This window comes from Hirundo rustica, chromosome 4, assembly GCF_015227805.2.
Source record: "Hirundo rustica isolate bHirRus1 chromosome 4, bHirRus1.pri.v3, whole genome shotgun sequence".
Lineage (NCBI taxonomy): Eukaryota > Metazoa > Chordata > Aves > Passeriformes > Hirundinidae > Hirundo > Hirundo rustica.
In genome coordinates, this window is record NC_053453.1 from 29648513 (window position 1) to 29663190 (window position 14678).

The 14678-nt window shown below is 39.7% G+C and overlaps 1 protein-coding gene across 7 annotated transcripts in view; it reads right to left on the reverse strand.

Moving 5' to 3' along the window:
- Positions 1 to 1241: 1241 nt before the first annotated feature.
- Positions 1242 to 14678, reverse strand: part of PRICKLE1 (prickle planar cell polarity protein 1) — a 65185-nt gene continuing 51748 nt past the window's right edge. For all 7 annotated transcript variants that reach the window (XM_040061205.2, XM_040061207.2, XM_040061211.2 and 4 more), the window contains 7 exons: positions 10460 to 10638; positions 8112 to 8225; positions 7135 to 7272; positions 6469 to 6672; positions 5797 to 5983; positions 4801 to 5658; positions 1242 to 3450 (listed from right to left, as the gene is read on the reverse strand). In XM_040061205.2, the coding sequence (XP_039917139.1) occupies positions 2594 to 3450; positions 4801 to 5658; positions 5797 to 5983; positions 6469 to 6672; positions 7135 to 7272; positions 8112 to 8225; positions 10460 to 10579 (2478 nt within the window). In that variant the 5' untranslated portion in view covers positions 10580 to 10638 and the 3' untranslated portion in view covers positions 1242 to 2593. The remainder of the gene's footprint in view (positions 3451 to 4800; positions 5659 to 5796; positions 5984 to 6468; positions 6673 to 7134; positions 7273 to 8111; positions 8226 to 10459; positions 10639 to 14678) is intronic.

Sequence of the window (14678 nt, forward strand, 5' to 3'; positions counted from 1 at the left end):
CTAAATCAGCCGATGAGTTTTCTTATTTTTCTTACTACCCACTGGGGGGTAGTGAGTAAGCAGCTGTGTCATGCTTAGGTGCCTACCAGGGTATATACTCCACAAGAAATATAGATACTACTTCCAATAACACTAACCACATTTTAGAGCTTTTGTGATGGTATCTGAGTCTTGTGCTGGTCCCAGACACTGTGTCCCATACCATTCTCTTCAAAGTGGAAGAATCAATTAGAAATATTTTTCATAAGAAGTTTTCAAAAATAGTAAGATATTGTTTATGTCAAGCTGAAAAAAAATGAAGTTGTTATAGTAATTTTTAAACTTTTTTTTAAAAAAGAAAGTATTAAGAAGCAGTTAAGAATCCAGGAGAACAGTAATATTCCTTAAGGTACTGCAGTTTGGGAGAGTACATCTGCTGCATCTCAGGAGATGGTGTGGCATCAGAACTACCTGTGGAGACATTTCTTCATGAGACAGTTACTTGGTCCAACATGGGACACAGCACAGCATTTTGTTTCTCAGGATCCTGGTTTCCCATTTTTGGAAATGCAGGTGAGAATGGAAGGTCCTAATCATGGTTGGAGCATCGCAGCCAGGTGGAAGCACCCCCCGAGGCGTGCGTCGGCCCACGCATGGCTTTGTTCAGCTTCCACCTCCACAAGACCTGTACTAGGAAAGTGACTTGAGTGGTGAGTACAACCTCTGGGAGCATCTGCTGCTTGTTTTACCCTGAAAAATACAAGCTACTGCTAGTCTGATTACCCTTAGCAATAGCTTAATTTTCTTTGGTGTAAACCAGTGCTTGTATTCATTCCCTCCCTTACTTACAGCTGCTTTTGTTTCCATACTTCTCTGTCATCAAGAAGGGGGCAAGCTTAGTTCCATTTGACCGGCTTTTTTGGTAAGAAGCATCTATTATTTCATTAGTTTCCATTCTTCAGGTAGTCAGAAAGCCAATGGCTTTAGCATTTACTATCTTCATTAGTGGATATCACTGTTAAGATATTCCTGCCCTTCATTTAAAATGGAAGAATTTTACTGTAACTTAAAACAGCTCCTGTTCCATATCTGAGTTCAAGGCAATTACTGTGATTATCTCCTACTTAATAGTTTTTGCCAGCTTGCCTTCTAGAACCACTCAGTATCTCTCTTCCTTTAGGTAAGCAAACTTTGGAAATTATTTTGGGGGAAGGAGGGGGAACAATAATAAAAAAATCCACATCCACAGGAGTTGCATACTAGTTGTAATGATATATTCCAAGCTTGTGTGGTTTTTACATTTATATAGTTTACATTTTGCTTGACCCATAAATAATACTTGCAAGATTAAGAGGGCCATAGAGAGTATTTACATAGCCCCACCATGCATATAGAGCTTTTAATACCTAGTAGACAAAATTAAGCTGTTTTGCACTGAACATTTTTCAACTTAAACCCCCTGACTAAAATACAAGCAATATTTCATCCATAACACTGCTGTTAAACCCCTAACAAATCTAGTTTGATATTGTAACAAACTTCTTCAAATTCAGGGATATAAAAATATTCAGATTTTAAAATTTTAACTATACAATATGTACATTAGTATTTGCACTGTTAAATTATGAATACATTTAAGCCTATGAAATACTACATTATAAATATCAATGTTTTTTTGACTTAGAATTGCAGCTAATACATTTTAAAACCTGGATAATGCATGTGAAAAGACACAATTCCGGAGCCTAATCCTTTAAGCCCGTATGAAAATGTTTGTTACATAAGTAGATCCATTGACTTAAATGGGGTTACATGCCTGAGCAAAGGGCTCCAGTAGTTGTACCTCTCTCACTGTTGAGGGGTGGGGGGCATGACAGAAAAAACATCACCACTCATTGGCAGCTAAGTCCAATTCCAGAAGCTGAATTAATATCTTCCTTCAAGCAGGCATGAAAAAGACCCCAAACACTTTCTCAAAAAATTGTAGAGGAAAAAACATGGACGTTAAATGTACAAAACATTCACTGCTGCTTTAGGATACATCAAGGTTTCAAGCATTTCAGCTCCTACATTATGATTTTTGCTTTCTTAAGGAACATTTTCCCAAATAAAAAGAATCCAGTTTTTGTATGGCAACTAATGAAGAAGAGTGAGCTTTATCAATGAAGAAAGGGCACAGTATGAGAGCCTTCTTTTTCTTGGCAGCAAGAGGAAGAAGTCAAAGATCACCCTGTGTGTCTATAGCTACAGCACAGGAATGACATTTTTATTTATTCATCTTTGTTGAATCCTCTCCCTCAGATAATTCAACGTAGGTGAATAGTGAGCATAAAATAAAAATGTCTACAAAAAGTCTGTATTAAGAACTGCAGTAACAGTATTTTGACAGCTGAAACACAGTATGTAAACCTAATCTGAGCAGATCATTTGGCGTGGTGATGTTTCTGAATGTTACTTTTACAATGTAAACTCTGGCACAGTTATAATTTACAGTGGCAAAGCATTATGAACTTTAGCAACTTGCCTAAGTACAATTATTAATATAAAAAGATGTGGTTCAAACTGTAGCTACAGAATTGACTGGTCCTCCCAATTAAGAAATACTGGTAATTGTTTAAGATATAATACAATTTTTTCCTTTGTGCCCCCTCTTCTTCTTTGATTTGGTTGTCCTTTGTCCAAACTGAGAACTAGATAACGCATTAGTTGGGCCAGAAAGATCATCTGTATAGTATGGATATCTCAATGACCGTGGCTGTGGAATTGGCTGTCCTAGAAAATACCCCTCCTCTTCAGAATCAGATGATGAGGATGAAGTTGAACACCAGGAGTCATCTTCCTCACCATACAGTCCAAAAAACTTATCAACCACCTGATTCCGCAGTGCATAGTCAGACCTGGTATGGGCATATTGTCCATACAGCTCTGCATTTTGAATATAGGACCGAAGCTCACGGGAGCTTCTATTCTGAATAAATTTTTCATGATCCTGAGGGGAATAATAACGAAATCTCTCTCTTGGAGAGCATCTTCTTTCTGTGGCCAAATTAAGTGCATTATCTGAACGAGACTTCCTACTCCTTCTGCGATGGTGAGAAGGCCGATTTCCACGCTCTTCAAAATGGTAAACGCGCCTACGAGTCCTTTCACTCATTGGAGGCTGACGTATTTCAAGATTCTCATAACTTCCATTATCAATAACATCATCTGAAAACTTCACCTGTTGTGGTCTAGACTGGGATTTGGATCGTCTCAGTACAGGCACATGCACTGGCTTTTCCTCTGGTAACACTTTTTCCTGACACAACTCTGAGCTCAGACTCTTCAAGGACTCAGTGCTCCGATGGAGCATTGAAGAATTCAGAGTTCCCATGTTGCTCATCTTCTCACAGTCCTCCACCTCCAGTTCTTGGAAGGTTTGCAAAGAGTAGAGAGATGGCCGTGGCTTGCCTTCTCCATCCATTGAAGCCCCTGTGGTGGGAAGGGAGAAAGGAGGAAAAAGAAAATTAGAGGAATATCAAAGTGACAAGTATTATAACAAAACATGAAACATTTCTTGTCACCAAGTGTTTTTTGAACTACTACCAAAAAAGACTCCCTTCATAGTAGAATAAGCTTTGTTTTGACTTAAAACATTTAAGTATTAGCTCTGATGACCAAAGAATTAGCTGTCATGAAGACATAAAGAGCAGAAGTTCAATGGGCTGAAAATTTTGAAACATACATACAGGTATGCCTTTTAAGATAAAAGGATTACTTGAAATCATTCTGCACTCTATGCTTACCATTCTTAAGGCTAAAATATTTCACATTTCTAGTATTGCCAAATTAATGTTCCAGCTGTTGCAACAGGGAAGCCAAGCTTACTGGCTTGCAAAGAAAGATCCTTTCTCTCAAAAAATCATCAAAAGGAAGCTGGCCTGCTGTCCTCCACCCCGCATCCACTGACCCTTCATTCCCACAAGGACAGGGTCATGTGCCCTGTGATGGTCCCAGGTGCTCCAGTCCTACCTCCAGTCCTTCCTCCTCCCCTGAACCAAGCTCCCTTCCCCAGTTCCTTCATTGCTGCTTGGCAATTGCAGCCAGCCTGTGGTTGGGCCTCAGCTAGACAAGTAGCTGCAGTAATTTGGGTTACAGGAGGAAAGGAAAGGAAACGATGATCAGACAACTTTTCCAATGGGTCTTAACTGCCAGCTTTGGGCTTTTTGTGCAGAAATAGGAAAGGAAGGTTAGTGCACACTTTATCCCTTTAGGTAACTTCAATCACGTTTGACAAGGAAGTTCACAAAAGTGGATTACCAGTTTTACTTTAGTCAATGGGGAAAAATAATTTCCTAAACCTAATTGCCTAAGGCTAAGAAGTTTACCATCCTTTCAGATTTTCTAACTATTTTTTACAAGCAAATTAGGAAGTTATCAAAAGTGTTTTATAGATTAATATCATCCTAATATATAATGCAACTTCTTACAAGTCAGATATGGAAAAATAGTAATTTGCTTAAAGCAGTGGTTTGTGCATAATAAATGTGTAGTTGAAGACTGTTCTTATTCTGTTTAACATCAACATTTTTTTGCTTAAAGCAAAGAGAATTCAAAAGGAAAGGATTCAAAAAGATTCAAAATCTAATAGGATTTAAGTAGCAGAAACATCTCCTGTAAAAGATTATGTGCTTGATAAAAGCTGGTGCCTACTTTACATGCATGTCTTGATACTAAAGCTTTTTAGAAATCACCAAAGTGAAAAATTTTCCTTCAAAATACTCCAACGCACATGCTTTTGTTGACCTCTTCATCAAGACCATTCTTTTATTTCTCCATTACCTGTTATGTTAGACAAAGCCAAAGAATCCATTGAGTCTCGAACACTTCGTTCTTGCTGTTTCAGGTCAGACAAACATTCGAGTGAACCTCCATACCATGGTGTTTGGTCGTGTTTATATCCTGAGGCCCCATGTTCCATGTCTAGCTCCTGTATTTTCCTGCTGCTGGCAGGGCCTGGGTGGCTGCCATATGCAGAGTCTCCCAAACCATCTTGTGACTGGGCCCAGTACATGTCTGATTGATACTTCTTACTTGCTAGGCTTGGATTACTTTTTTCCAAGTTGCTCTTAACCATGCTATCAGAGATCCAGTGTTCACTTGATCTAATGTCTACTTCAGTGGGTTGCTGGAAGAGGCTTTTATCACCAAACTTCAGAAGAAGTTGAGTCATGTAGTCTTCATGTTCAGCCCATTCTTCAGGGTCTTCAGGCATTTCTTGCTCTACTCTTCCTTTCCAGAAGTCTTCATTAACAAAGCCTGCCTCTTCCCTTGAAAGGCTTAAATCATCCAGCTTACGAGAAAGAGTATCATCAGCATTGTCTGAAAGGCCAGGAAATTTGTAATTGAGGGCTGGTGTCAGGAGGAGAGACTGGCGGCACTGGTCGGCTGACCGGCTGCTTTTTCCCATGCGGACACTCCTCCTGGAATCTCTGGATCGAGCAGACTGAAACGCAGAATCAGAAGAGTCGGAGGCATGAACATCCTCTCCCAGGCTGCAAGTTTTTGAACAGTAAATCTGTCCTTGCTTTGGAAGGAAAGGGCAGCCAAGCAAAGAGGTCTTGCACTGAGCACAAGAAAAGCAAGTTTCTGTGGCATGCCAGTGCTGTCCATCATAGGTCATCTGGGCGTGGTCAACACCTGGAAAGAGAGAAAAAGCAATGCTCTGGGTCTCTCTGAAAATTACTTGCAGAATCCATGCTTCTGGAATGTGAAATCATTCCATAAATTTGCTTTCCCTTAATTTGTAAGTTTAATGCTTAAAAAGGACACACTTACCAATGTGTTCGCCACAGGTCTCACAGTATTCTGCATAGAGAGATTCAAAACAGTTACAGCAGAACGGCCGCCCATCCTTCATGATGTACCTCTGTCCACCCAGGATTGTTTCACACTCAAGGCAACAGAAGTGTTTCATGTGCCAGTGGCGACCTTCAGCTTCTGTACACTCATCAGCAAAAATTATCTTTTCAGAGATAAAAAGGATGCTTTTAGTTAAGTGGCCAAAATCTCACCTTGGGAGTTAAACCATATAAAATATCCTAACTCTGCAGTTCACATGAAATTTATTTTTATTTTGCTCCCTTTAGAATACAAAGATAGAAATGACAAAAATTAAAAGAAAGAAAAACAGTATATTCTAAAGGCAAAAAAAAAAGGAACCTAGGAACTCAACCATTAAAGAAGCTTCTATAAGGATAATACTTTGTAATATTTCAACATGTTCAATTTTAAACACAAACAGGTGTTTGCTTTCTAAATACCATCTTATTGCTTGTAATGCTTCCAGTTTGACAAGAAATTAAATATCCTTCAGCTTTCAAGCACATCTATGCAGCAGAGTCCTGACTTCTTAAGTGACTGTATCTGGAGTTAGGAATTTCCGAAGTGATTCAGTTTGTCAGTTGAACAACAGGAGTGTAGCTTGGCTGTAAAATGAGAATTATTTACCTCATCGCAGGCTGAACATCGAGGTTTGAGAAGTTCAGCATGGTGTCTGCCACAGTGAATTTTTCCATCTTGGTAGAAGTAGATAAGGTCAACAAGAAGCTCATTGCATGTAAAGCACACAAAACAGGAGGGATGCCAGCACACACCAGGCCCAGCTCTTGAGGCAAAAACTGCAACTTCACCACCGTTTACTTTTGTACCGCACTAGGAACAAACCCAGAAAATGAACACACTTCCCATCCTAAACTACTAGCTTCTTGCATTTAAACTAAGTTAAAACATCAAACCCAATATGAGATTTTATTCCAAAATTCTGACAAGAGGAAAAAATATTATCAGTTTTGGTATAGATGAACTGCATCTCAATGTACTGCAAATATAAGTTTATTTTATACAAAATAACATTTTAAAGTGCGTGTCTGCTTTTTATTTGTCATTACTTTGAGTCAGCATTAGGGTTTCTTTTTGAGTAGGAAATATATATAACTCAGTTCATTCCCAGTAGTATCAAAGGTTACATTTTGCTTAAGCAAGCACTACCTTCTTTCTTCTTCCACGCAGTTTCAAAAAGATAGGATCTTCTTGATATTGTAGAGTGAGATTTAATACTGAGATACTGTAGTTTTACATTATTCAGCCCTGTAGCTAGCTTATGGCAGCAGTTACCTGCTCACAAATGGCGTGCATCACTGCTCTGGAGAGTAGTTTAATGGTGCCTCGTCCCAGTGCCTCCTTTTTGCGCTGAGAACTGAACATCTGCAGCTCCTTCTTTTCCTCTTCACTTAACGACTGGCAGTATCTCACCTTTCAGTGAAAACACAGGAGAAATTATATTAGACTGAGCTTTTAATGTAACAGATGAGTAAATAAGTGCATATATGCAAGGAATTCATCAGGCATGCTGCCAATCATCATTAAACTTTTCCTGCTTGCCTTCTCTACCATCTTAATATTTAGGTAATATGGCATAACACAAAAATAGTATGGAGAGAAATTTTTTTTCATTACAGGAAAAAACCCACCACGCTAAACTGAGGAGTTGTTTAGGCAAGAAAAAGATTTTTAGACGCTAACCCAAAATCTGCTGCTAACCTAAAATAACGGAATGAACCTAAATCAACCATAACGTTGTCCTTTAGATTTATGGGTAAGTGCCCACAACTAAGTGTCGCAGTATACACAAGACTTTAAGTACTGACACCCCCGCCCCTTTCCTTACAAAGAGCTTGTTTGTTATTTCCACTTCTACTCCAAATTACACTGCATAACTGAGATGCAAACCTTTTACTATCACAAAGCATCCTTTTTGTGCGCCACAATGCAATTCCAGGAATTTGTAGGTTCCTGGTAATTGGTGGGTGGCTGCAAACACTATAAAACCGACTTGTGTTAAGTTTATTGCAGTGACACCAGCCTCCCTTAACAAGCAAAGGCAGTGTCCTTCCAGACAGCTCTTATCTGCACACAAACCAAGCGGACAGCTGAACAATGGACTCAGTGTACACACCGTGCTACTTTATAGCTCAGATGCCACTGCAGGCCATGGTTTAGGCTTGTAATAAAGACACAGGCAGGTAATTCTCCACGGAAAAGCTGCCAGGGAGACCCAAGCCCTGATGGTTCATCCTAAATTTTGTATTTACCTCGTTATCGTGGGGTGGCAGCTGATAGAGAAGCTGTTTAATGCGATGTTTCTCTCCAGGGCTGTTAACGTAAGGGACCTTCTCCTCCGGCAAGCAGGCAAAGTACAGCTGGACCTGACCAGGAGAAATGCAGAGTTCAGACCCAGGGACACACAGGCCCCAAGCACTGCCAGTGTCCTTCGGCTACTGTTTTATCTCTGGTCTCATTTACGAAGGAAGAAGAGGTCACGCTACATTAGACTGTGACAGGGTTTGTGCTGAAAATACAAGACCCAGATGAACCAGCTCAGCAAACCTGAATTCTCTGATAAAACTAGCACCCAGCTGCTGAATTGCTTTTCTGGAATGCAATTTGCGGCGACAATTAGGGGGGTATCATAAATTATGCACGTTTAATGTTCTCATTATTCCCACCCCCTTCAGGGCTGGTCAACAACCCCATGGAAATTCTAAGTTTCCCTCTGCAGTTTACCACACAAGACATGAAGCTTTCCAGAAAACAGCCACTATATCAACAAATTTAATTTGCTCTCTGCATTTTACACATTGTTGAGACAAAAGCTGTTTTGTAGTCTCCTGCTGATCAGGTTCACCCTAAGCATCAGCTTTCATTGCTTCCATGTGGGCTTTGGTAAGAAGGTGGAAACATCCTTCCCTTGGGAGGAGGCTGGATCCAGCCACATTTCGATCAGATGCAAATTAACCAGGAAATTTTCACGGGATTAATGTTTTTGTATCAGTCTTCACTCTTTTTTTTTTTTTTTTTCAGAAGAGTATTATGACAGGAAAGCTGTAATGAACACTACGACAAAGCCCAATGGCAAAAAATATTTTTGTGGAACAGCTACAGATTTATTGTTTTTCCTATGCAGTTTCCAGCTTGTCACGAGGCCTGGGGCTGTAAGAGCTGACTATTGGCAAAAATATTACTTGCCATACAGATTTAAATAATGCTCAGGTCAGCAGCTTATTACTGTCCAAGACAGATGAAAAAAAGGCATTAATCAGTCATTTAAGTCAGGAAGCAATCGGAATTATGAGAGACAGGTTGTAGAAAACATGACTTGGTCTTCATTAAACCAAAATTTAAACAACTGAAGTCTACTGTAAGCCCCCTTGCTACTGACTATATTTCAGGATGTTCCAGAAAAAAAGGTAACATTCAACAAGAAGTGCAAATTTAAAAATAGTTTATGCCCTTTTCTCAAGTTTATTGCACTGTTCTCTCACTGTTCCTTCTGGGGGAAAAAGTCCTCCCATCTTTAGTGAGTTGGTGCTAGCTGGGATTATGAGGATATTTTAGGGCATTTAATTGTTCTGGCGGAATGTTAGCTCACTGTTTGCCTTAAGGTCTGATTCATCAAGATTCTTATAGATGCTTAAGTAAGTGATAAAAAGAGTTGCCCTAAAAATAGCCTGTTACTTGCCATTCCTGCTGACTTGTTATTTTACTCATGATTAAGAAAATCCCTGCATTGCAAAAAATAGATGTCTTCTGCACTTTTTAAAACTATGGACTGTATAAGCATGCCAGGATTGCTCTGCCTCCTTTAACAGATGTTGCAAAGCCACCCTGGCCATTTAACACTGAAGTCTTGAGTTCTGACTGAGTACACAGATTCAGCACAGTTGCAGTATCATCAATACTATGAATGAATACTATGAGCAGTTCATTCCAATCTCCCATAGCAACTTGGTCATAAGTAATTTCGCTTTTATTCCCATTGCTGTGTGATGTTACAGAAAAAAAGGGCCTGAAGAGAGAGGAGATCCCAACCAAACCACAAGTGTCAGCTCCAGACACCATGCAAGAGAAGTCCTGGCAGGAACAAATGGCAGCCATACAACTACTTAAACAAGCGTAAAATACATTATTACCTGTCACAGTGACTGAGCACTTTCATTTATATGCGCTGCTGTACCATCCATGTTCTAGATGTCAAATGCCTAATTATTTTAAAGAGTCATACAAGAGCGTGAAATACTTGGCCAGGGAGCACAATGTCATGAGGTATGCCATGAGCTTTAATTTAACCTAATAACTTTTCAAAACAAAAGCAAACTTCTGTGCTGCTTTTACTTGGCAATACATGCCTCTGCAGCGTACACTTTTTGAAAAACCTTGACTGGAAACTTTTTTGGCGCATAAAACTCCTCAGAGTTGAGAATGTTATGCTCCCTACACACAGCCTCATTGGACAGGAAACAAAAAAGAAGTGAAAAGTTCTACACATGAATTAAAGTTTTATACATTGTAAGAATTTAATTAGACTTATAGAGGCAGCATATCACTCCCTCAGACAGTCCTCACGAGACTTATTTTTAAAATGCAGGAACATGGTTGGTACCTGCTCTGGTCTGAGGCCTGGCGGGACCCAGGCATATTCCTCCAAGGCACAGCCAGAGTCATCGTCAGAAGTTGAGCTTCGCTGACACCCAAAAACGAGGTTGTTGGCTTTGGGATCCATCTCCAATGGCTTAAGTGTGAAGTGTTAAATATTTCAACTGCAGCTCATCAAGCAGTGATCTGGAGAAAAAGATTAATAGAGCTTTAATAGATTTGAACACGAACAACTAATTATCTGTGTAAATTATCTTACAAAAGTTTATTATTCCTTGTGTTGCCCAGAACAATAAATTAGTGAAGTTTCATTGCAGCTTGCTACAAGCAATTCAGAAGTGCTCAAAAAAGTTCTAAAAATAAAACTATTGAAGGAAAAAAACCCCAGAAACCTAGGCAGACTATCACTTTTGGTAATCACAATGTTTTTCAGTATTAACACTTGTCACCTTTTACAGTTCTGCTTGTTTCACACCACAGGATATACATACATTTAGGTAAATCTAGGAAAGACTCATTGAGCACATGCTAACAACAGGAATGACACAAGGTCTTCCTGAAGTCATTACTGCCACCGGCCTAGTAAAACAAAAGACATGACAAACACTTGTCAAAAACTAAAGAAATTATTGGGGAGAGATGGCTGTGCAAGTAGCATCCTGTTGTTCAGAAGGCAGGCACAGAGCAGCAAGCATCTGCTGGATTCCTCTGAGAACTTTGGTTGAGCTGTATGGGAGCGGAAGGGTGTTGGCCCTGTTGAATATCTGAAATCCAATTATGCCAGATTAGTCTCAGTAAAATACATCATGATTATTCTGTCAATTTAAAACCCTACAGGGAGATGGTTTTGTTGATTCATGAAGCCTGCAAAGCTTAATATCAGTGGGATTGTTTTGAGTCACAACTGGCAAAGCAGGCTTTCACCAAGATCCCTAGCAGTCTACAGCAAAAAGCTTAGCAAGATATATGTGTTGTATTAATTCTAGCAGAAGTTCTTAAAAAATTCAGACAGGGCATTTCAATGAAATACAGATAATCAAAATCACAGAGGGTTTCTCCTAACACAGCAGATATCCTGACCGCTTGGGGTAGGGATAAGCTTGCTCTTACAGTAGCACGTTACACATGTGCTGTGCCTTCCCTGTTTTAGGACATTCTCTCACCCGTTTATCTAAACACAGATCCAATTTTGTCAATGCTATATCCAAGCTGTAGAATATTTTAACCTCCTTGACATAAATTCTGCTGGTGGGTCTAATGAGAAGAGCAATCAAAAACTTCTGGTGGGTCCTATGTTACATTTCCAGTCTTATCACCACTGCTCTAGAGAAAATAAGTTGCTCCTAGATCACAGGTGCTTACCCAAATATTCTGCTGGTTACTCAACATGAGTTTCTTTTCAAGCGTGAGGCACTAGTTAGTGCCAGATTCTGATAATTCAGCACATAAACCCAAATCTACTCCATAAAAAGTGGCCACATGCATCCAAAAGCTACAAACTCAGAGAAATTATAATATCCAGTATATAGGCTTATCTAGCCCTATTTTCAATATGTCTATACATTCCCACAGCCCATAAAAAGAGATGGGATTACTTAACTCTTCCACCAGGCTAGTGTTCCAAAAAATTAGAGTTATTTAACTTTACTTCAAAAACATACACACTATTTTTGGTGCACTGCTGAGATGCCAACACACTTCATAGCTGCACTGTAATAGAAGATTAATTTAATATTTGATGGGGCAAGCAAACCTGCCAACTTCCCCTCTGAGAACAGGCTATTTCTGGAAATCTAGTGAGCTGTCAGGCACATGTCTGAAATCTTACTCAAGTTGAACAACTAAAGGTTAGCACAACAGCTTCTGAGTTTAACATCACCATATTAAAATCTTTCTCAAGGAAGGTAAAGTCAATCCTATCAATCCTAAAAGCTCAGTCCTATATATTTAAAATAGACAGGCTTCCTGTTCCATACTGTATCCCTTGAATTAGTTGCTCTCAGAAACAAATTATAAGACGAGGAATAGAGAAGTGTGTCCTCTTCCCACTTACTGGTGGAAGTAAAGTCATGCATCAGGTATATTTTTGTTATTGCTTACATAAAACTGGGGTGCAAGGAAGGAGGGGCAGAGGAATAATGTGATGCAGTTAGGAAATCACTCCAGGAAAAAAAGACAACAGTGTTCACTGTAATATCCAAGTAATTCTTAAATATAAAGTCTCTAGGAATATCATTGAGAAGCTGAATTCCTTCCAAGATGACCTTTTTTACCATTTTATTTTAGAAAAGGGCAGATGCCTGGTCTGCAATAATGTGTCACTCAGTGACACCTAAGCTGGTATTTCAAATTCCTAGGGCATTGCAAGAACTTGGATAGGTCAAGTGGTCCCTTTTCAAGAACTGACTCGTGCCCAATATCCCAGAAATAAAAGGAGTCCATATCTTAAACATCTTTGACAATATTTCCTTTGGCAGCACGACCTCAACCGCATCCCACAGGAAGCAGATTTGAAACATAATTTAGGCAAAGAGACAGTTTCAGCTCTGGCAGTGCCTGGGCACTTGAGCAGAGTGTACTCCTGCCTTGTTCTCAAAATACCCAACACTCACAAGCACACCAAGTAACTGAGTAATTGCTTCATACTGATTGTTCAAAACCCTCTCTCCACAAGATCAAAGACTAACATCTCCGACTTCTCTTGAAAGACAAAACAACCAAAATCAGAGTTCATGATAACTTACTAACTTCTCTGAGTATTTTAAACACTAAGGCTACTCCCACAATGAACAAAGCAGCACTGGGCAACATCAGGATCTTAAGCACAGCAAAGGTACATAAGTGTAGGAGTGCTGCCTAATTCCTAAGGAAGACAAGGCAGTGGTAAGAGAGACAAGGCTGCTTTTCTGCAGACTGGTCCTGCCTGGGCTTCCTCTGACACATCCATTTCAGAAAGCACACACACCAGCTCCAACAGGAGGAAACCACCCGACCCACAGGTCCAGTCTCCAGTCATACAGGGCAGTTTGAAAGTTTGGCAGAGAGAGAATAAGAGAAAAATACATCTTACCTCCAAATGTAAATTGCAACTTTACAGTCAGCATTCTCCTCCCCAGATAAGGTGATTAGAAATGTTCAAAGCAAGGTCCACAAACCTCACCGAACTGAGATTAAGACAGCTCAAAGGACATCATTCACTTTAAAAGAAAGATGCTCCTATAGGGTGAATGTGAAGCTGGCTACAAAATGATTGACATAGAAACAGAGCCACATCACAAATACTGTGGTGTTGCAGAGAACAAGGTTTCTAATCCAGCCTATCTTAACAGCAGGCTATCTGAAGAACTATTTTAGCAATTACTTGTTTAGGAGTTCTTCTTCCTCTCCCGTTAAAGTGTAATTTGGTTTGCATTTTAAAACGACAGGGTTCTTCCTCCCTGCCCCCAAGCCTCACTCATCCTTCAAAGTGATCTGTTTAAAATGATTACATCCTAAGGAGGATTCAAATGAATATAAACAACAGCTGAAAAAATAAGTGCTTTCCAAGGGATGACTAGAAAGGTGGTCTTTCTACTCCTGCCATGACACCTACAAAACACAGCAAGGATGTGTTGTTTTGCTTTGCTTTCCTAAAGTCCATGGAACATTTTGAGGTTTCAGCTCTGTCCCAATACTGCCTCTCAAAAAAGGCTTTATAGCCTACAAGGAGCTTTTTCATTGGCAGGTTGACAACGATGAATAACATAATTGAGTTACACAGCTAAATTTGATTTGAAAAGAAAAGCAATTACTGCGTTTTTTCCACTGATGAATTAAAACAGTCTTATGACAAATTCCTTAGAGGCAAAGACAAACTACACTCCTAATTACAAAACTATGGGTACACAAAATACTGGGATATCAAACTTGGAACAAAGCTGTTGCTGAAGCCCACATGAAGGTTATCCCCATGCTAGGATTTCCAGCTCACTGATTATGTTCCCCCTGACCAGATAGAAGAGGTCATGATTTGTAAGCCAAGTTAGACAAACATCTCCTTGCCCACCCCCTGCTGTTTTACTCTGTCCTGCAGGGCAAATTGTTTTAACAACTTTTTTGTTAGAAGGCTTGTTAACAAGGCTATAGGGGATACAAGATGCATATCACACGCATCCATTCACAATGAAGGCTCAACGATTTAAGATTAGCATGGTCAGCCCATTCACCTGCTTATTTAATCTCTGGTG